Source organism: Leucopleurus acutus, assembly GCF_964270905.1.
Source record: "Leucopleurus acutus genome assembly, chromosome: 1".
NCBI classification, from domain to species: Eukaryota; Metazoa; Chordata; class Mammalia; order Artiodactyla; family Delphinidae; genus Leucopleurus; species Leucopleurus acutus.
In genome coordinates, this window is record NC_139142.1 from 198,622,008 (window position 1) to 198,646,223 (window position 24,216).

General features: G+C 42.6%; 1 protein-coding gene across 1 annotated transcript in view; it reads right to left on the minus strand.

Annotated features, from left to right (window-relative positions):
- Positions 1–24,216, minus strand: part of CUBN (cubilin) — a 262,964-nt gene that overhangs the window by 141,699 nt on the left and 97,049 nt on the right. Inside the window, exons 29-31 of the mRNA XM_082845199.1 lie at positions 11,813–11,994; positions 6,976–7,150; positions 5,384–5,553 (exon numbers count right to left, since the gene is read on the minus strand). Of these exons, the coding sequence (XP_082701325.1) occupies positions 5,384–5,553; positions 6,976–7,150; positions 11,813–11,994 (527 nt within the window). The remainder of the gene's footprint in view (positions 1–5,383; positions 5,554–6,975; positions 7,151–11,812; positions 11,995–24,216) is intronic.

Here is a 24,216-nt window from a genome sequence, read left to right on the forward strand (position 1 = left end):
AAAATGACTTAGCTTGTATATGACTTATGCAACTTTCAATATAAAGACATTTGCAAATCAGAAAAGGAAACTTATGGTTGGCCATGGGTTCAAATTTCTCATTCTGAAAATATGAAATTTATAAAACCAATCTGGCCCTTCCTCAGGTCTCTGCCCTGATAACATGGCGTCATCATTTACTCCATTGATCTCTTACACTCAGCTGCTCTTCTGTCACCAGCACCCTGCTCTCCTGGCATGCTTAAGCTTCTTCACCACTAAAACAAATAATAATAACAACTTTCCTTCGATCCTGACTTATCACAGGTTATGGCCCTTTATCCCTCTATACCATTCACTTTCATAACTCTGGGGAAAAGCTGAGAAGCTCCTGTATCTCCTAACCCATAGTGATCTGGAATCTTCCAGTACTACCCACACCAGTCCTGCTTCTTACAAGGTCATCAAAGACTGAATCTGGTGGCTTCATTTCAGCTTCATCTGCTGGATTTGACACCTTTGCCCACCCACTCTTAAAACTGACTTCTCTGTTGGTTTCTATGCTACCATTCTCTTCTGCTTCTCCACCCATCTCCTTGAGTACCCTGCAGTCTCCTTGTCCTTTGTTTCTCCATCTTCCCCCTCAATGGTGATTTAGGGCCAAGAGTTTACTTGGCCCTTTTCTCTTTACAAAATACTCATATATAGGATTCCATCTACTTCTGTGGTTTTAACAACCATCCAAGTATACAGAAATTATCCTCAAGTGGGTTTGTCCAGCTCAGACCCCATCCTGAGCACTGAACCCGTTTGTTGAACTCTATAAGGGACGCAGTGTAGACCTTCAAACTCAAGTTTCCAAATCAATCTGAGTAGTCTATCCCTTTAGTACTCTCTTAGTCAGTGGCATTATTATTATTTACCCATTCTTCAAGCAAATCATCTTAACCCCTGCATCTCTATCACCCCTCCCCCCGACCCTCCATGGTGTAATTAGCCCCTAGGTTTCGGTGGCTACACCAACATGAGCTTGCCGGTACATCCTTTCTCTCCACTCCCAAGGCCACTGCCCAGGGTTTTTCCATAGCTCTCCAATCAGCCTTTATACCATCCTTCTCTTTCTCTGCCGAACCTAGCCTCACACGGCTGCCTGTTATTATCATAACACACAGTTTTGAGTACATTACAGAAAACGTTCATCAACTCCCCACACTGGCTATAGGATAATTTCAAATTCTTCACAGAACACAAGAGTTTGTCCAGTTCAGATGTTTTCTATAGACCCTGGGTCTCCACACACTCCCCAGCACAGAGCTACAGCCCAAATGTCTGTGCACGCTCGCGCTTCTGTACACAATCTACCCTGTTCTCTCCCCAGAGCTTCCTCCCCTGGCTTCTGTGCCACATGTCTACTAGTGAAATTCTGCCACGTAAATGTCATCTTTGGTGTGAAACCTCCTCTGGCTTCCAGGCCCAAATGAATCACTCCTGTTTCCTCGTGATCATTATTACAGGTTATTGAGTCCTGGGTCCACGAAACGCTTGGCGCTGTGCTAGCAGAAAGGTTCATAAACAGGGTCTTCTTTTACTGAAGACCCGGAGGCCCAGCACCCTAAGCTGGTTGTTCGTCCTTGTATTCCACAGCACCTCCTCCACCACTGTCCCTGGAACAGGCCTCTCTGGGGACGCTCACCGTCAGTGTCATTGTGACTAGGGGCTGGCACGAATGGGGGGCTTTCTATGTGACAAGCACGTCACCGACGTGACCTCCAGTAACCCAACAACAAATCTGACACAGATACTCTTACTGTCCCCATTTCACAATTAAGGAAACCAAAGCTGAAAGATTCGCTTTCTCCCAGGCGACTCAACCAGCAAATGGCAGAATTCAGGCTCAGCCCCAGGGCCACCCGACCACAGAGCTGGATTTCTTAGCCACGGCACTGTGGTGACCCACACTGCTGGTGCAGTTCGCTTTTTGAATCCATGTGTTGCTCAAGGGCCTGGCAGCATCTGCTTCTGATACTCGCATCTCCCCGCAGGCGGGGTTACCCCAACTACTTCATACAGGATCCCCTGACCCTGGCAACTTGTTTGGACTATGACATTTTGTAGTTTACCATATCTGCCAGACTGGGCTCCTCCCGGCACCTGTATGTGGGTTTATTTTCTTATCTCCATGCCTAATGACCAGATTATATCTGAGGTTTTACTTCCTCCTGTCTGTTTCCTCTGGCTACGGTTTGTGAAGTCAAGCCCAGCTGTGTGCTGAGATATGGCACTGGTTACTAGAAAACCCAGTCTGTGTATTTATATCTCATGCAGGTGGAAAATCCTACTCATGACCACAGGAGGGAAATAATGCAGCCATGCTGGGTGTGGCTTTGACCTGGGCTTTGTTTGGTTCACACACCTTTGCATGTTGAATCTTATGGATTAGGGACTTTACCAAAGAGAAGAAACTATACCTGGAACCATACAGACTGGGAGAAAGTGATGGAGAATTGCCCACCAGAGGCAAAACTGTAAGGCAGACAAGCTGTCTCTGGCCCATTCGACCTCCTCTTGAAGTTACCTCTACTGCTTCAATGCTTTATTTCACCTTCATGTTTAAAGGTTATTTTAGGAGAGTACAGAGTTCCTGACTGATAGTGATTTTCTTCCTGCAAATTTAAGATACCAACTCTTGCCTTTTCTCCTTCCAGTTTTCACTGTTGAAAAGTCAGCATTCAGCCTGCCACTTCCTAAAAGATAATTTGTTCACCTGCTCACCTACTCTCCTGGATGACTGTAACATTTTTTTCTTTATCTTTTAGATAAAGATTAAAATCTTTAAGTTTTTTCAGATAAGTATGTCTTTCTATTTACCTTGCTTGGCTGTATACAGGGTCCCTTGGGATTCTTGTGTTTGTAAATTGATGTCTCTCATCAGTTTGGGAAAAGTCTTAGTCATCAGCTCTTCGAATATTGTTCCTGCTCCATTTATACATGTATGTAAATGTATGTTACATCTTTTTTTGTTGTTTTTTTTTGTTTGTTTTTGGTTTTTTTTTTTGCGGTACGCGGGCCTCTCACTGCTGTGGCCTCTCCCGTTGCAGAGCACAGCCTCCGGACGTGCAGGCCCAGCGGCCATGGCTCACAGGCCCAGCCGCTCCGCGGCATGTGGGAGCTTCCCAGACCGGGGCACGAACCTGTGTCCCCTGCATCGGCAGGCGGACTCTCAACCACTGCGCCACCAGGGAAGCCCTGTTACATCTTTTTTATATTTGTCTTAATATATATTTGTCTTAATTTTATATTTGTCTTAATTTTAATTTGTTTTAATTAAGACAAATTTTATATTTGTCTTAATCTCCCTTCTGTATTTTTCATCCTTTTGCTTTGTTTTGTTTTGTTTTTTCTGGATAGATTCTTCTGATATCTTCCAATTCATTTGTTCTCTCATCTCTGTCTAATTTGCCTAATATACAAAAAACAAACAAGCAAAACACCCCAAACCCTTCCACTGAGATATTAATTTCAGCTTCTGTGTTTATCCACTTTAAATTTTTCAGCTTTAAAAAATATATATTTGCAATGTCACTTTTTATGATTTGCAGTCCTTGCTGAAAGTTTTAATTTTGACTTTTATCTCCATAAGCTTAGTAACCATAGTTGTTTACTAACCTGTGCCTATCAGTGTTTATTTCCATTGTCTGTTATTCATGCTATAACTCATTTATGTTGCACTTCTCCTCCTATATATAAATGTCTTTCATAGTGTGCTTGCTGTTGCATATGAAAATTATTGGTAGAAGTGAGGTCTGGGATGATTTCATCTCCTTCTGAAGAAGAGTTTAAATTGCTTTGGCCAGATGTCCAAGGCCTAGATGCATTAGCAAGGCAAGGTTCCTCTCATTATTCCATGGCTGGAGATTTAGGGAGGCCACTCAGATGAATCGACGCTTGGATGCGGTCTTCCTGAAAGCTGCTACTTTCACTTTACCTAGGATTCAGGAGAGTTTACCAGGACCCACACCCCACTCAGGTCCTGGACTCAAACTTTGCTCCTCTTTGCCCTGAAAGGCTCTGAGAAGCGCCACTAACTCCTTCTGGATCGGCAAATGCCCCACGGGCAAAAGCAATTCCAAGTGCCAAGCTCACATCTCTCTTGGATATTAACTCAGAAATGTCACACTACCTTGTGAGTTCCTTGTTGCATTTAGGAAAGTGTTGTAAAATATCATCCGAAGTTTTAAAATTGTCTCTGTCAGCAGAGTTACCGTCATGGAAAGTGGATGCCCCACAACTTAAGTTTGGTGTAGGACATATTGCTCTGCCAATTTAGACTCCGAAGATTCAAGTTAAAAGGTTAAAACAGAACCATAAATCAACTGAACTTTTAAGTACATTAATGATTTAATCTTGTAAAACAATACTTGAAATCATACTGTTAGCCTGGACTACTTTGAAAATTATGAAACAACTTTTGAATTTTCCTGAGTTAAGTTTGAAAGCTAGCTAGTTGGAATTTGTATAAGAAACGGTCAGGAAACTAAAAGAGAAAGATCCATTAGCCAAGAGGATCTGGTTTATATTTGAATGAAATATCTCTAAATACAAATGAAAGATGGAAAACCTTGTGTTAAAAAAAAAATTAGGTAACCAAAAAAGTTAAAGACAAAAAGAAAATTTTGCAATACAACCTCATTCACTCTTACATTAAACATACAGCATTAGTTTCAGGTGAAAATGTATTAAAGCTGTTGGTAGTGATGGAAACTTTTTGTCATTGAACCAACTAACAGTCATATCCCTTTTCCTCCACCCCTTGTCTCCCCATCTAGTCTGTTCTATCAGACACTGATTTGTTCAAGTAGCAGATCAAGATATCCTGATCTCAAGAAAAGTAGAACCCTGTGAGAACCCCCAGAGAGTTAATAATAATTGATTTAAAGTGGCTATGATAAATCCATTATCATAATCCACTAAACTTTCCTAATCTCTTTTGCAACCACTTCTGGCCAATGATCTGTAAGGGGGCTTCTGTAAAAATTTTGCATTCTTGATTTTAAAAAAATACAAAATAGAGACAACTAACACTATTCCTTCCCATCTTCTTCAGATCTGAACTTAGGATGTTCCGAACTGCTGCAGCCATTTTTGGACCATGAGGTTAACAACCACAAAATGAAAAGCCAATTCACTAAGAATGGTAGAGCAGAGACTGAGTTGCTAAACAAACCTCCTGGTTTATATTTAGGTAAAAAATAAATGTCCTTATATTTTAAGTTGCTAATAGTTGAGTTTCCCATGATTTGACACAGAAAACATTCATGACTAATACATCCACTAAACATGCTCTTATGGGAGTGTTTTGACCCAGGTTTGACTGGAGACAATGCTTGAGATTTGTGTCACTTACCATAATACAAGAGTCCTGAGGTTCAAGGTCAAAGTCAGTGAAGTTCAAGAGAACACGGTGATGTTTTTCCACCTGAATGACCCATGTACACTCAGTGTTGCTCCTATAAGGACTGGGGTAATTTGGAGAATGAATCTCTCCACTGGGAGCTTGGAAAATGCCACCACAACCTGTAGATGGGAGACCCAATTCAATAATGAGAGGAATCCCTGATGCACAAAACTTTACACCGTTACCCGGGAGCACAGAACGATATGCTACTTTGTTTGACCACCATTTTTATGTAGTCTGTGCTAAACATCCTGAAGAACCGAATTTTCGCCATTAATTCAGGCATCCCAAACAAAATGAAGAAGTATGCCTAGGAAAAGGCTTCAAATACTGATGTCAAAGGTTATTTTAAAAATACTGAAAAATAATGCAAATAAAATCATATTTTCACAAAGCCATGAAATGCCTCTTCATTGTTCTCTAAAAATATAACATACTGTAAGAATAACACATCTCCTTCTAAGAATTTTGATAATTCAGTAGTGTACGCTTCTATAAATTATTTAACATCTGTCTTTTAAAATTTAATATTCTGGACATTGTACAGTCATTCAGTTTTTTTAATTCCTATGATGTAATCAAATATCTATCAATGTCTAACTCTATGACTCATCATTTCTTGGGTTTATGATAATATAAACTAATAATGGGAAAATTCAGTATTATTTTCTGATAATTGAGAATCATTTTTAGGTAATCTAAACACCACGTAAATATAATTTTCATTATATTCATGCACCATTAACTTTAGGAAAGCTCTAGTATACTTACTATATCACCTTTGGCCTACAGAAGTGGGGCCGTAAGGCAGCCTGGAGTCATGTCTTCACTCTGGCATTTTTTAGCTGTGTGACTTTGGACAGGCCACTAACTACTCTAATCTTCCATTTCTTCGTCAGTGAGATAAGGACAAGAAATAACCTTCCCTCAGAGGGTGGTTGTGAGGATTAAATGAGAGAGTCTTTGTAGAATAGTTAGAAAAATGCCTGACACACAGTAAGCGTTCAATAAACATTGCTATTATTAGTAGCTGTATAGAATAACATCTGCTGAAAGATTTTGTGCATTAATACTTTATTTTTAAAACTCTGCAACAGGTAATTTATTTAGACAGCCTAAGATCTTGGGCAGAAAGTCAGTATATAACGAAAGGTAATAATTCCTTGAAATTCACAAATTTAACATTTGCAGTTTTGGTATTTGCCAAGCATCCACATGTGTGGCATAAAGTAATTTAGCACTTTGTTGATGCCCAAATTGAGGCTGGTGAACAGGCAGAAGTCCCTCGGACAGAAAGCGAGTCTGACCAACCACCCTGCTTCTGCTTTCAGCATGGATGTGCACACTTGCATGGGCTGGTTTTCACATACGAGGTGACTCTTTGCAAGTTAAACTCTCTTTCTCAGGGAAGCCTATGTGCCATTAGAGAAGTCACAGAGCTGTGACGGAGGATGTAGCCGTCACATCGCTCTCTAAACACTTCATGAAATTTAACGAGGGCCCAGCTTAAGGATTTTGAGACAGCTCCTAGGTTCACCCACCTCCAGGGACCGCTCTCCATGAGATGTTGAAGCCTCTCCCATTTATGGACCAGTCAGTCTTGAATCGGATTGCCAGCTCACTTCCAGTGCTGGAGACCTGCATGGGATTCTCAGACGATCTTTGCACACACAGCTGGGCTATCCTGGGAGAGTGGAAATCAGGGCCTCCATAGATCTATGATGGGACGGAGAAAAAAAGAACTTGAGAGAGAGATTTAAGCAATTACAAGCCTTCCGCTGATTCCCTTTTAGCACCAGCGTTTGGATCCTATCATCAGCAGAGATTGAAATCTCAGCCTCCCCATGTGGGGGCACACTGTAAACTTGAGCTGGATTTTCCAAGGCACTCCCTCTGCCCTCGTAACACACAAGTTCAACCGCCCATGAAATGCCTGCTTGTCCCCTCAGCCGGAGCTGCAGAGCTGAACTGAGTAGATTACCCCAGACTCTCCCCTATCTCCCCTTCCCCTCTTCCAAGTGCACATAGGATCCCCTGCTTTCTTTGGCAGAGGCCTGTGGCAGATAATCCAGTATCAGGGCTGATTTTCTAACTCTTCTGGGCGCACAGGAATAGCCTTAGCATAAAGCTATTTTGTTGGTTCACTGAAGGCTATTGATCACTGCTACATTTTTAGGATTTTCCACTTTGCAACCCGAATGCTTTACAAGATTAGGCATTTAACATGATATCTTTGCCCCTTCAGAGGGAGTGAAAATGTAACCTCTATCAGTGTGCTCTGTGGCATCCTCAGGGAGGGAGTCCTACAGGCCCCTCTGTACCTTCTCCTGGCACAGACGCTCACAGGAGCAAGACGGAGAGCGTTCACCTTCTGCTCAGGAATCGCCCTGGACTCTGCCCCGCTAGGTCCATCTCACTTGTCCCGAGATCTCCTAGGCTGCTGCAATTTGCAACTATCTGGCTGGATGCAATACCCCGGCGACACATTCCTCGTGGCAACTGTCCTCTGGATCTCACGTCCAGCATCTTGCAGGAGGTCTGGCCCAGCCCATGGGGGCCTCCAGGATGCCTCACACACAGGTTTCTCAAGGGCCCCTTGGATAACCCGTGTGCGGGGGAGTGGGGGGAAGATAAGAATCCCACAGAAGGTGTAGACCCCCGACCGTCAATCTCGCCACACTTGCGTTAGTGCAAGAACGACCAGTTTGGTGACAGTTCTCAGGCACACTGGCATCTGTGCCCTTCCCCCCTCCCGGCTGGAACCGGACCCGGGAAAGGTGGCCCAGTGGGTGCGAGTGGTGCCCTCCCCACCCTGACCTGCGCCCTCTCCCACCCGAGCATCTCCCCAGCCTGAGGCCCTGAGCCCCTGCCCCCACCCCCACCCCAGGGCGGCTGCCGACTGATGACTGATGTGGACCTCACTCAAGTGTCCTCCGGGGAGGGAGAGCAGAACAAGCAGCCTACTTTCGGTGAGGAGTGTGTGATTTGAATCCATAATGATTTCTTTGTCTGATTAATTCCCCCAGCCATGCGGGAAAGGCCGAAATGAAAGAAACCACTGTTCCGGGAGGGCCGAGCGCAAGGGCTGTAATTGCAAAGGAATGAAGCGAGCCAACCGCTTCGAGCTGATTTTCACCTGGAAGAGCTCTGTTTGTGTGAGGCCCCCAAGTCCCATCAGAGGCAGGACTGGAGGAAGAGCCCTGTGTGGCCCTTCCCATGTACACATATGCAAATGGCACAAACCAGACTGCTTCTGGTTTAGCACCCTTGAGATTCCCCTGCCCCCTGGCCTGGGGTGGAGCTCAGAGCCTGAAACCCACAGCCTGGGCCCCCAGTCGCCCACCCCGCGAGCAGCACATATTTGGACAGAACGCTGAGAGCACGCGTTTAGTTCTAACAAAGAAAACTTGCACGTCAGCAAAATATTCTGGTCTCCCTGCTCAGGGTCCCCTTGAGATCGCAAACAAAGCGGGTATGAGTCGGCGGGCCTGGAGCCTCCAGAAGAGTAAACACTGCCGCTTTTGACGTTCTTTGCTTTCCCTCCACAAAGACAGCGGGGGAGAGACCAGGGGAGGCTGACTGCCCGCACCAGGCAACCGTCTGGGTCTCCTGCGTCGAGGACTGGCTTCCCTTTTCTGCTCTGTGCTGTTCAGGCTCCTTTCTCAAGGACTGAAGTGAAATCAGCCAGGGTTTCTCTCACTCAAACAATAGAATGGTACTTTCCGCTTCCACAAATTAAAACCAATAGTTAGCACATGACTCTTCAAAAGAGGAAAAAGATGGAAAGAATTTCAGGGTGTGCTTCGTTGGATTACAGCATATGACTCAACTTTGTGGGGAAAAGAATTGGTCTGATGATCAGAGATTAAAAAATGTGTTTTTAGCCAATGCTCAGGATATAGAACATTTCAAAGCCTATGGTTTTAATCTGTTTTGAACAGTTCTTTCTGCTCTGTTAGCTCCATTTACTGTTACAATCAAGTCAGCATTCCAGGGTTATGAGTAACCAAACGGCTGTTGCCTGATGCAGCTGGCCACCCTCCGGACACCTGCTTTTTGAGAGAAAAATAGATGGGCTCTTGGTTAGATCAGGTGAAACTCAGGTAAACCGGATACCTGGAGACAGTGAGGCCCTACTGGGCTCAGAGCAGGACGGGCTGATGAACAAACAGGACGGGGACAGATGGGTGGAGAAAGTCAGAGATGTTTCCAGGCCACACACCCACCGGGGGTAAAATATTGTGAAACCTGTTGTTAACATGTTATCGGCGTCCATGAGATAGGGATGGAAAAAAATCATTTTATTGTCATTAACCCAAATTGATGACAGCACCTTCTTGAGTATTTGCAGAGACGTCCAACAAGGTTTGGAGGGAAAAAGTCAGGGAGTTAACTCACTTCAGCCTTAAGAAAAAAACTTGCCCAAATATTTAAGGGCTTCAATATATTCCCTCAAACCCTGGTTGGATGGGACACGGGAGCCCACCTTGTCCTGACACAGATAAGCCCCAAGCAGACCGCAGCCTCTTCTCACGGTCCTTTCTGTGCAGGACCCTGTCTGAACGCTGCTGCCCAGAGGCCTTGAGCCGCCCCTCTGTCCCCAGGGCTGCTCACAGGGAACAGGCCTGCTCTTTGCTCTCTCACGTAATGGGTGGGACAAAACCGAAGCACAATGAACCCTATTTACACGTTGCCAAGTAGGCAGCGATCACACGAGCTTTGCAATATGAAAATGAAGGGTGACGAACGTGTCACATTACCGTGGAACACTCTGCTGCCAGCCCTCTGTACGGGTTAAGGGTTTTCGTGCGACTGAGGAATCTCGCCCGCGGGAGGGAGCATCTCGACATTCCCCGTGTGAGCGATATTACTGCTTCACAGTCTGAGCTGCGCGTGAGTTTCGTGACTTTCGGGAGCCACCTTATTCTCTCCTCGGAAGAAACTGGTCCTCTTCTGAGCTGGAGTCACGCCTGGGCAGCCGGACTTACGTGAAGACAGGGTTTGCGTTGAACCCAAGGACTCACCGGCTCTGTCTCCAGTCCAACTCACTGCAGCATCGTCCTTCTTTGCAGACTCGAGCTGCTCAATGTGACTCCTAGTGACGCTGCGTCTACTCAGTGAGGACATGATTTGAGAACCCCATTTCTTTTCAAGGAGACAACTTGGTTTGTAATTAAATAAGCCTTTTAAGTTTTAAAGTTTTCTACACAGGCCTGTCAACAAGCCGCTCCTTTCAGTATCTTGCACGCTGCCCACATCTGTCCTTCTACACTGGCTGACGTGGCGTGTGCGGCGGGGATGGATTCAGTTCTCGGCTTTTCCGCTCACTATCGTTATGGCCGTGGAGAAACCCAGCAATCTTTTTGAGCCTCCGTTCTGACAACAGTGAAGTGGGGAGCGGTAGAACCCCCCTCTTACCTCACAGGATTCGTTAACATCAAACGGGAAAACGGATGTTGAAATCCCTTTGCCAATCACCATAAACGTACATTATCACTGCACACTGGAGATGTGACACTTTCATTTATCCCACAAATATATATCAAGTGTTTACTATTTGCCAAGTGCTCTATGGCTCTGGGGGTATAGCAGTGAAACAAAACAAAACAGAACAAAAACACACAAATACCCAGCCTTCGTGGACTTTAAGTTCTACTAGATACAGAACCTTGTCATGAGGCAGTCCCTATCGCTGAGGCGATAGGAATTTCATGTGTACTTGGAAATCATCTGATGACTAGATTCCTGCAACAAACAGCTGATTATAACCGATTCTCAAGGGCCATCTTAATTACCCAAGATAAAGCCATTGCAGCAGCGTTGGAGAAGTTGCAGCCCCTTCCTCAGCTCCCTGCCCTGTCCTACCCCGAGTACCCACGTCTTCTTTACACTCTGCCGCCCACTGCCTTTCCCAAGGGAGCTTTCTCAGGCTGGAAGTGTGGGGCACTGATGACACGAGGTTCCATCAGTGGGGACGGGAGTTGGGGGACCAATGCCTTGTGTCCTTAGAGGGATGGCTCTGAGCAGCAGACCTCATAGGACCTCAGGGGTTGCAGCAGGATTAAGCCCACATTGCCCACAGGGGCTCCCTTCCTTGGTTCTCTCTCCTCAGCCTCCCCCCATGGTTCCCTCCCTTCTGCCGCCTGGTACCACCTTCTAATTACACTCAGCCATTCGGGCACTGCTTTTAGGGAAAGCCAAACTGAGATATTAACCTCATTTGTCTGCAAGCATCATTCACCAAGGGCGGATACTCATCGAAACGTCTAAGAATAGAACACTGCTGGCCCCTGGAAAGAATTCAGGGTGTTCTGCAGAGTGATTTCCAGTTCTAGCCCCCAAATCCTATAACGTGCGGAAAACCATCTAATTTCCTACCTCCAGGACATCGAAGGTGCAGCTTGCGTGATACTCCACATCAAAGTCATGGATGGTGAGCTGAACGCTGCTCCCAGGGGCGGTGTGAATGTACCAGATACACTCCTTGTTGGCAGGGTACCTGTTAGGGTAGCCGGGGCTACTGAAGGAGCCCGTGTCCCCAGACAACTCTCCACCACAACCTGTGAAAAGCGCAAGGCTCAGTCAGTTCCAAGAGGGTATCGGCCACTGGGAAAAAGTAAAAAAGCCAGCTACGCAAAACATAACTCAAAATGCACAACGCCTAGCTTAGGAGAGAAATTATAAAGTCATAATAAAGTTATAATGATCAGTTATAAAACAATGAGAAAAAACCATGGCTACAGCTTACTAAATTCACTCTGTAAAAAAAATTGATTATATCATTTGGGGCGATAATTTTCAGCTCTTATGCTCACCACACCAAACCTTTGGTAATATTTTCAAGACGTCAACCTAATTTTTAGATCTTCTTCGTTACATACAGGTAAGAATTTCCTGGCAGGAAGTACAATAGACTGCATGCGCAGTCGACACCAGGTCGCTTGGTCTTCAGTTTCCTTGTATCTAATGCATTATTTCTAAGTCCTTTCAGACCTCAGATGTGGAATTCTATGTGCTAAAAATCCTTACCTTTGTATGAGAGACTGTAGAAAATTAAAAAATATATATATATGATATGTCTACAAAAACCTTCACAGAGATGTTTATAGCAGCCTTATTCTTAACTGCTAGAACTTGGAAGCAACCAAGATGTCCTTCAGTAGCTGAATTAGATAAATAAACTGTGGTCCATCCAGACATGGGATATTATTCAACACTAACAACAAATGGACTATCAAGCCACAAAAAGACATGGAGGAGGGCTTCCCTGGTGGCGCAGTGGTTGAGAGTCCGCCTGCCGATGCAGGGGACACGGGTTTGTGCCCTGGTCCGGGAAGATCCCACATGCCACGGAGCGGCTGGGCCCGTGAGCCATGGCCTCTGAGCCTGCACGTCCGGAGCCTGTGCTCCGCAACAGGAGAGGCCACAGCAGTGAGAGGCCCGCGTACTGCAATAAAAATAAAAAATAAAAAAAAGACACCGAGAAAATATATACGCATATTAAGACGTGAAAGAGGGACTTCCCTGGTGGCGCAGTGGATAAGAATCTGCCTGCCAACGCAGGCGACGCGGGTTCCATCCCTGGTCCACGAAGATCCCACATGGTGCGGAGCAACTAAGCCCGTGTGCCACAACTACTGAGCCTGCGCTCTAGAGCCTGTGAGCTACAACTACTGAGCCCGTGAGCCACAACTACTGAAGCCCGTGTGCCTAGAGACCGTGCTCCGCAACAGGAGAAGCCACCGCAATGAGAAGCCCGTGCACCACAACGAAGAGTAGCCCCCGCTCACTGCAACTAGAGAAAGCCCTCGTGCAGCAACGAAGACCCAGTGCAGCCACGAAGACCCAGTGCAGCCAAAAATAAATAAAATTAAATCTAAAAAAAAAAAACAAAAAAAGTGAAAGAAACCAGTCTGGAAAGGCTACATACTGTATCATTCTGACTGTATGACATTCTGGAAAAGGCAAAACTATGGAGACAGTAAAATGACCAGTGGTTGCCAGGGGCTGGAGGGGAAGGAGAGATGAATGGCTAGAGTGCTTTTTTTGAAGATTTTTAGGGTGATAAAGCTACTCTGTATGATACCGTTACGGTGGACACATGTCATAAATTTGTCGAGACCCATAGAATGTACAACTTCAGGAGTGAACCCTAATATAAGCTGTGGACTTTGTCAATATAGAGTCATCAACTGTAACAAATGTCCCATTCTGGTGGAGGAGGCTGATAATGGTGGACTCTGTGCGTGGGTGGGGACCGGGCTACATGGGAACTCCACCTCCCACTCAGTTTTGCTGTGAACCTAAAACTCCTCTAAAAAATAAAGTGAGGGCTTCCCTGGTGGCACAGTGGTTGAGGGTCCACCTGCCGATGCGGGGAACACAGGTTCGTGCCCCGGCCCAGGAAGATCCCACATGCCGTGGAGCGGCTGGGCCCGTGAGCCATGGCCGCTGAGCCTGCGTGTCCGGAGCCTGTGCTCCGCAACAGGAGAGGCCGCAACAGTGAGAGGCCCGCGTACCACACACACACAAAAATAAAACAAAATAAAAAAATAAAGTGAATGATAAATAAAAACAACAACAAAAATGATATAGGTCCTGGACCTGGGAAACGTACATCTAAAAACCAACCAACCAAACAAAAAACTGACGTATTAAACCCAAGCATGGAAGAAGACTCTAGCATGTGTTTTATGAATGTATACATCATGCCTTAGAAAGTAATTAAGGCAAGTCATTATAACAAATAATCAAATGCTACAACACGTGGTACACAGTAAAACACTGCCACTGCCTACTGAGCGCATAGATGCACTTTACAGATAGTTCCTATTTTAACGCTCCTAACAACCACACGGATCATTATTATCTGCATTTCTCAAATGAGCAAATCAATGCAAACATAGGTCAAGTGGTTTGTCCAAGGTACCTAAGTCGTGAGGGGTGGAGCCACCCATGCGCAGAATCTCCCGCTATCAACCGATCCGTGCAATCCGGCAATGTGGGGTTCTTAACTACTACACTCCACAGACTCACATAGTTGGTAAGAATTCAGAGATTTCAGAATGGAAAGGGAGAGAAAAATTTATGGAAGAAGTAAAACTTGAGGAAGGCTCAAATTTTAAAGACAAAATTAGAAAAAAATAAAATTAGAAAAAACGATAAATTTTTTTTCTAAAAATTCTAAATTTTTTTCTTTTGTTTTCCAAAAGCAATTTTTGGTGATTAAAAAAAATTGTTTGGGGGCTTCCCTGGTGGCGCAGTGGTTGAGAGTCCACCTGCCGATGCAGGGGACACGGGTTCGTGTCCCGGTCTGGGAAGATCCCACATGCCGCAGAGTGGCTGGGCCCGTGAGCCATGGCCACTGAGCCTGCGCGTCCGGCGCCTGTACTCTGCAACGGGAGAGGCCACAAGAGTGAGAGGCCCGCGTACCGCAAAAAAAAAAAAAAAAAAAAAAAAAATTGTTTTCTCTGTTAACATATCTCCCTTTTCTATTTTCCAGAATATTCTTATCAGTTGGTAAATTCTTCCAAGCACCTTCCCTTACTGAGCGTCAAGTCCAGGCTTCTCATGTTTAAAAATGACAATGCCTCCTCACTCCATTGTGAATGTATGTGCATTTTCACATTAAGACACTAAAGCTGAGGTCATGTCTACTATCCACCTTTGCAAATTTATTTGTCTGTACAGGGAATTAGAAAAAAGTGTTATAAAAGTTCAAAAGAAAGAGTTTTCATACAGAATCTCCACTTAACTGAAAAGAGCTGAGAATTCCAAGAAGAATCCTGATTGTGTAAAGAAATCGGATTCCAGCTCAACACGCTACCATCTTCTTGAATGGCCAGTTTCCTGCTTCCATTTGAAAAACCTCTGTGTTTTCAGACTTTAAATTTGTTGCACAGGACAGCATCTTTCCTATCAAGTTTCTACTCTTATTTCTGGTTAAAGTCCTGCGAAAAAGCTATTTAAAATTAGACGTGTTGACATTGTTTGTAGCCTGTGGTGAATGTTTAAAAAAACATAAGTGCGTGAAGATTCAAAAATATTTTTCCTACTACAACCATCCATGGAAAACATTCCTGAAGCCAAAATCAGCACAGATTGTATATGTACTCAGCACCACTGCACAACCCCAGGGGGCACCAGTCACAGTGTATTCCATCACACGATGCTCCCTGGAGCTGTGCGACACAGTGGCCCATGGAGAGCATCTCTTACTAAAATACATGATAGGTAAGCAAAGCCAGTCTGTTACCCCCATTTTTTTCAACCTACATTTTCAGCTCCTATGGTTCTTAGTATCAGTTGTATCAAATAAGCAAGCCAATGAAAAAAAAACCTTCGGCAGAAAATAACTTTGTGGTCACATAATATAAAAGAGAACAAGGAAATGGAAGCTTGGATACCTCACCTGCATTTTTATTTAGATTCAGCTCATCAGATAATCTAATTCTTTTTTTAAAATCATAGTCGATTCATCTAAAAGTCTGTATAAAATTTTTCCATTGTCTTTTCCAATTGTTTTAGGTTTCCTTGTAAATTCCTTTGCAAATAGCAGGATACTAATACCCTTAACTGAGTTGCTGTAAGCTGGAATGATAATATCAGATTCTTGGCAGTCAATGACGCTTTGAAAAATTACAGTACTTTTTTATTTACCCACTTACAGCTCTGGAGACCCATAGAGTACTTTCCCCTAAGGTTTAAAATAAACATAAACAAGGTTTATAAAAAAACAAAGCACAATTTTATTTTTAGGTATGCCATGCTCTTTCCTCATGAATAGCACTTATGTGTGTGTCTCCTAAAGAGAAATTCCAATATTATTAAAAGTGATACCATACTGGGGAAAAATACTGTGTGCTTGTGAGGAGGAGACAAAGAAACTGCTGGAGCTTGAAGACTCTTTGCAGCTTTCTTTTTCTCCTTCATAATCTCACTATCTCTGAAGTTTAATTTACCAAAAGGTAACAACTTTGATTTAACAGTTCACATCAAACGCAAAATAGAACAAATTAATTCAGTGGTATTTTATGGTAAAAACTATAAAGTACTGAAATATAAAGTTAATTCTGATAATTATGGTAGAAATTTAACTCCCTCTTTGTATTTCTAAATTTTGAATGACATAAAATAACTTTCCAATTCCCATTCATCCATCCATCCATTCAATCAATATTTACTGAGCACATGCCATAGTACAGGCAGTGCTAGGGAAGCCAGGTATATTTAATGTCCCTGGGGAAAAAAAAAATCCATCTGTAGACATAAAAAAAGTGCTATTACCACATGCCCTCCTGCAAATCATTAAATTCTTTTTGCTTTTCCTTCAGTTTGCAAAGAGTAATTTTAATAAGTTTTGATTTGAAAAAAATAGTGAATTCTATTTTATCTTTCACGTGCTAATTGATGGTAAGTTATAAATAAAAATAAATAAATCATTATGTCGAGTTGCCAAAAGATATTTTAGAATTTGCTAGTTTCAATAGTACAGTGTTGGCATAATTCTCTTTCGATACTAATTTCATTCCACAGATGAGAGACTTTTTTCAGCATTTAGGCAGTTATGCTTCACTCTCCTGGGTATCATTTCTTTTTCCTAGATTTGGAAATTCTTTAATAAATGTGTACTTGGTATCAAGCAAAAAAAAAATTTATGTCAAAATATATCTTTAAAAAACTGAAAAAATGGGGGGAAGTGTAAGCTGGAACGAAGTGAGAGAGTGGCATGGACATATATACACTACCAAATGTAAAATAGATAGCTAGTGGGAAGCAGCCGCATAGCACAGGGAGATCAGCTTGGTGCTTTGTGACCACCTAGAGGGGTGGGATAGGGAGGATGGGAGGGAGACGCAAGAGGGAGGAGATATGGGGATATAGGTATACGTGTAGCAGATTCACTTTGTTATAAAGCAGAAACTAACACACCATTGTAAAGCAATTACACTCCAATAAAGATGTTTAAAAAAACACCAAAACTGAAAAAATGAATGTCTATTTTTTCTATGCTCTCCTTAAGGGACAAGGGACAACATATTCATAACAAAATTGAGAACATTTCTATTAACCAAAAAAAAAAAGAAATATGTAATGATTTATTTGATAATTTGCTTCATAAATTCAAACTATCTTTTTTTGTGTGTGTGGTACGCAGGCCTCTCACTGTTGTGGCCTCTCGCGTTGCGGAGCACAGGCTCCGGACGCGCAGGCCCAGCGGCCATGGCTCACGGGCCCAGCCGTTCCGCGGCATGTGGGATCCTCCCGGACTGGGGCGTGAACCCGTGTCCCCTGCATCGGCAGGCGGACTCCCAACCACTGCGCCACCAGGGAAGCCCAATTCAAGCTATCTTTAGGTTAACAGTGAAACATTAGAATATGAATTTGGAATTGGATAATTATAGATAAAAATGAAAAATAATAAATTCACACCAACAGTTGAGTTTTTAAAATTATAAATGAAAAACAAAAACTATAATTCACAGTAAATAGTAGAGATTTTTAAAGAGTATACAATGTGAATCTTTTGAATTGTATTTATACATTGTTTTCCACTTAATTAGCTGTGAAAAAGAGACTGGTTACAACACAGGAAATGTGACTTGGAACCTATATCAACACATACTGTCCCACTGCCAGTTAAAGGAAATAGCAAGACAGTCCAAAAACTCCTATTGTGTTTAATTCTAGAGGAGAGAAAACATGTTCCAAACGCTGAAATGAATCAAAAGCAAAATAATTTAATTCTGCCTCATCAACAATATCTTGTTTACATTGAATAGCAAAGCTGTTCATTTTCTTTGATTTACTATTTCTGCACCTTGTGTGGTAGAAACAAGTTTTGGTTTTGCTTTATTTTTAATAAAGAGTGTGGAATTCAGGGACTTCCCTGGTGGCACAGTGGTTAAGAATCCACGTGCCAATGCAGGGGACACGGGTTTGAGCCCTGGTCCGGGAAGATCCCACATGCCGTGGAGTAACTAAGCTCCCATGTGCCACAGCTATTGAGCCTGCGCTCTAGAACCCGCGAGCCACAATTACTGACCCCGTGTGCCACAACTACTGAAGCAGGCGTGCCTAGAGCCCGTGCTCCGCAACCTCAATGAGAAGCCCGCACACCACAACAAAGAGTAGCCCCCACTTGCTGCAACTAGAGAAAGCCCACACGCAGCAACGAAGACTCAGTGCAGCCAAAAATAAATAAATTTATAAACAAATAAACAAATTTATTATAAATTTATAAATAAATAAATTTATTTTGTGGAATTCAAAAGTCTACTTATTTGGTAAAAGCTGCTTTACCTATGGAGCGGTCCCCAGTGTTTCTGATGTCTAATACTAAAAACCTTTCCACATAAACAAACATCCTAATTTTAATTTCCTAGTAAATTTAAGCTTACTTGGGGCCAGGAAAGAGAAAAACTGTTTGTCTGCTGCACTGTCTCCCTTGGTGTGAGATTCAGGACTTGATGGTCTCTTGTTAAAATACACTTTCTCCTGGGTGAGTCACAGAAGAAAATCTCTTTCTAAATCCAACCAGCTACTTTGGAGATGGAAACAACAAGGCTTCCAGAAAATCTCAGGTGCCGACATTTTATTTAGAGTAGAAATAATGGTATAGACACACCTGCAAATATTAAAACAAATGAAACTGTGGAGAAAACACAGTTTAGCAGGCTGTGCAATAAGTTTAAAAAAATCATGTCATTGTCAGTCATGTCTGTGACCTTGGATGAGTGACCAGGGGTTCACAAGAAGGGTAGAAAAGGGAGGACAGACAAGGCTGGAGATGAAAGAAGTTGTATCGACCAAGAGCCAATGGGAAATGACACAGGAGGTGATGGGTAGACTCCCAAGATCCTCGTCATCATCACGTTACCTGTCTGGTTGAATGAATAATCAAATGTAGGAAAACAGAGAAGTTTTCTGTAACTGGGCTTCAGTCACCTAAACAGAGACAATGATTTGGGAAGGCACTTCAGAAGTCTACATGGAGAAAATAATTAAATGAAGAAAATACTAACCAAGGAGTAGCATGGAGTGATGAATAAAGAGCTCTGAGGTATACATATTCAGAAGAAATAGAGATAGGGGCTCTTTGCACCAACTGGTAAGAAAAGATTTTCATGGAGGAGACATGATTTCAGAGTTGCAAAACTTTTGGAAATATAATAATATACCAAGTAAAGCATAGGCCATGGCATAAGACAAAACATTCCAGCCCTGGCTATGCTACTCTTTGGATAACTAATTTAACCTTTCTAATCCCCAATGTCTTCATCTGTAACAGTGTTAGTACTCAACCTCATAGGGTTGTGATATAGATTAAATGAAAATTCCAAAGTAAGGTTTTTAGCTAAGTGTCTTGCATATGACAATCACTCCATATATACTGTGTATTACAACCGAACAGGAGTTTATCCAGATCTGGGATAACACAAGAGAAAGACCTGGAGCTGGAAGAGGAATTACCACACCAGCTAAAGAGCCATCATGATCACCCGATAAGACATAAGAAATCAATTGTTCATGAAGCTACAATAAAGATAGTTCATATCTGTGTGGTAGTGCACAGTTGTTCAATGTGCTTCTAATGAGCACGTTAATCTTATTTGAAATTCATAACAACTCTACGAGGTAGGCAAGAGTGATCACATCAGGCCCATTTTAGAGATGAGCAGAGTGAGGCTCAAGAAGGCTGCTGGACTTGTAACTCATATAGTGAACGGCGGATCTGGGGCCAACCTCCCCCCGCCAGCCCCTCCTGCCCCCAAGCCCCTACTCGCAGTTCTGCCTTCTCTCTGCTAAGCCTCGTTGGGCATTTCAGCCCTAAGGCCCTGGAACGGCAGTGTTGAACACCGCCCTCATTACGGTGCTGTCCATCTACTGAGGAAAAAAGTCACCATAGCAACCAGAAAAAAATAAAGCAAAATGCTTTTCCATTTAATTTGAGACAAATCTGACAAATCTAATATGCTAACATCGTCAGGTATCAGCTGAACTGGAATAAAATAATGTCCTGAAGAGAATCATACGTTTTTCAGTTTTAATTAGTTAATCTTTATAAAACTTTTAGTACTGGTGACTGATAATCTGTTTCTACTTTCCTCCAAACTCGCGGCCATCAACTGAAAGGAAGCGCTTACGTTATCAGCAGGAAGCACATTGATCTAGGGAACTCATAACAAGAAAGAGTTAAAAGTTGTTGCTTGGTGCTTTGTGACTGCCTGGAGGGGTGGGATAGGGAGGGTGGGAGGGAGGGAGACACAAGAGGGAAGAGATATGGGAACATATGTATAACTGATTCACTTTGTTATAAAGCAGAAACTAACACACCATTGTAAAGCAATTATACCCCAATAAAGATGTTAAAAAAAAAAAAGTTGTTACTAAACCTGCTTACTTGTGAAGATAACTTAAATCTTTTCCATATATAAGCAAATAAATAAAATTAATTAAAAAACAATAAATTAAATTAAATTAAAGAAAGAACTTTGCTAACACTTTTTCTGGGGTTTTTTTTTTGTTTGATCTAAAACAAGCAACGAGTTATAAAATTCCAGAACAACAACAACAAAAAGCATAGTCTACGTATGTTCTATCCTCAAGGTTGAGGGTGGCTGTTGATTTTTTGTTTTGTTTTTTGGTTTTAATAAAAGCAAATTAGCAAATGAAACGGCTAGATGGAATTAGAAGCCCAAAGTTTTAAAAGCACATTCTGTGTTTCCTGCAATTACAATTGCTCAAACCTCTTTACACTTGGCATTTTCCTGAAACTATGTTCCATAAACCAACAGCACTGGGAGGGCCTGCCCGCTTGGAAGTGACTCTGGGCCAAAGCCTGAGGCTGGAGGAAAAGGAACAGAGAACGGACCCAAACAGGACATCCTCACAGCCTTATCCTCTAATTTTGGAGGGAAATGTCTGAGAGATCAGGGTAAATGTGAAAAAGAAGCTGAAAAGCCAAAGTATAGTAGAAGAATAAATTTTAAATAATGAAGGATGATGCCTCATCAAAATGAATGATGTATATTTTAATAGTTTTTCTATAATGTAAAAATAAAAACCTTCTCTTCTGCAGGACCTTGAGAGGAGACTCACTGGTCTGTCCAATTCCCCTCTGACATGCAAAAGGGCAGCAGGTGAAGGGGGCAGGGTCCCAAGGAGGAGTTACCAGTAAGGACTCTTTGCATAGGAGTCAGGCATGGGGTGCTATAATGAGAAACGGTAACTAGGAGCTCAGAATTTGGGAAAGTCCGACCCAAAACAAGGTTCAACTATTTCCTGCGGTACACAGGCCTCACTTTTTTTTTTTTCTATATGGAATATAGTTGATTTACCATGTTGTGTTAGTTTCAGGTGTGCAGCAAAGTGATTCAGTTATATATACATTTTTTTCTTCAGATTCTTTTCCCTTATAGGTCATTACTAAGTATCGAGTAGAGTTCCCTGTGCTATACAGTAGGTCCTTGTTGGCTATCTATTTTATATATAGTAGTGTGTCTATGTTAATCCCAAACTCCTCATTTACCCCTCCCTCCCCTTTCCCCTTATGGTAACCATAAGTTTGCTTTCTATGTCTGTGGGTCTATTTCTGTTTTGTATATAAGTTCATTTGTATCATTTTTTTTAGATTCCACATATAAGCAATATCATATGGTATTTGTCTTTGTCTGGCCTACTTCACTTAGTGTGATCATCTCTAGGTCCATCCATGTTGCTGAAAATGGCACTATTTCATTCTTTTTTATGGCTGAGTAATATTCCATTGCATATATGTACTACATCTTCTTTATCCGTTCATCTGTTGGTGGACATTTAGGTTGCTTCCATGCCTTGGCTATTGTAAATAGTGTTGCTAGGAACATAGGGGTGCGTGTATCTTTTCAAATAATGTTTTTCTCTGAATATATGCCCAGGGGTCGGATTGCCTGATTTACCTATGAGACATGCAAATAATGTAATTAAAGCAATTTTGAGCAGAAACTTTCAGGTTAGGTTGGAATGGAGGTGGAGACAGATACGAGCTCCTTAAAACGGACAAAGTTGTCTGATGGTGACCATGGCACATATAAGAACCACAAAAGGTCAGCAATTCCTGGTTTGGTTTTCCCAGTTAATCCCCCAACAGTCTAAAAGTGCGTGGCACAGTCCCGAGGTATAGGAGAAAGGCAAGTGATAGGTATCCATCCTAAGAGAGAAGACTAAAATCAGGTCAACACCCTCTCCGAAGACAAAGCCATGAGTGGGGCGCCCAAATTCACCTGATCTTAAGGATTTGCAGATTCATATTCTGGGGGATTTTGCAGGTTAGACTGATTCTGTGAGGACAGAGAGGGCACCAGCTGGAGCAATCACGAGATTAAATCAGAGACGAAAACCAGGTAATGTAAAGGCCAAGGAATGGGAAATTCTCCAGAGGAAAAAGAAAGAAGACAAAGCAGGTAACTCCAGGAGAGGGGAAAGTTGTCAAAGCTGCAGAACCTCCTGTATGGCTTGAATAGTGTCCCCCAGAAATCATGTCCACCTGGAACCTGTGAACGTGACCTTATTTGGAAATAGGGTCTTTGCAGATGTTATGAAGTTAAGATGAGGTCATACTGGATTAGAGGGGGGCTGAAATTCAATATAATTGATGCCCTTCTAAGAAGTGAGAGATTTGGGCACAGACACACAAAAGGAAGAGGGGCCATATGAAGACTGAGAAAGAGACTGAAGTTACACATGGACAAACCAAGGAAAGCCAAGGATGGCCAGCAACCAACAGAAGCTGGACGTGGCAAGGAAGGGTTCTTCTCTAGAGCCTTCGAAGGGATGGCTCTGCTGATACCTTGATTTTCGACTTTGAGACTCCAGAACTGTGAAAAAATAAATTTCTGTTGTTTTAAGCTACCCAGTTGTGGTATTTTGTTACAGTAGGCCTAGGAAGTGGGGCTGAGGGTCCTCTCCTGGGTTATAGACCTCACATGGCAGAAGGGGTGAGGGGTCCCTCTGGGGCTTCCTTTATAAGGGCACTAATCCCAACCATGAGGGCTTTACACTCATGACCTGACCACCTCCCAGATGCCCCATTCCTAATACTATCACTTTAGGGGTTAGGTTTCAACACATGAATTTTGAGGGGACATAAACGTTCAGACTCAGCACAAAGTCTATTGTTGAGAAAGCTAGAGACAAACTTAAGCTCGGTATCACATTAGGAGAAGCCAACTCAAGGGTTTAGGGTGAGGGTTCAGAAAGTTTCATCTTCCATAGGGATTTCATCCCAGACCCAGACTTTGTGATAATCATTTTGTCTAAATGTATTCCATACAGTAATGGATACGGAGTAGACTTACCTACTTTCAGTGGTAGGGACAAAAAAAAAGAGTGAAAGAATAAGGGCATAGCATGCAGTTAATGACTTGGAAAATAGATATAAGGATGCAAGGAGCTCAAAAACCAATGCCCACCGCAGTTATAAAATGACTTTTAAACTAGCATGTAAGATGCCACATTAATATTCAAAGTTAATATTTTCATAGCCATCAGACTCTCTGAGACGTTCTGAATCTGAATATTGAAGTGTTTCACCTTAGTATACCATTAAAAAGACATGAACCCAATATACCCATATTTTAGGACTCTTTACATAATATAAATTTTAATTTCCTTTATATGAAAGTTTAAAAATCTTTCCTTTTGACCCAAACAAGTATAGTTGATCTTGGCATCTTTTCATTTTGATTAACTATATCCTTTTTCATCTAATCTACTCATTCCAACCAAGTTGAAAAATGGTT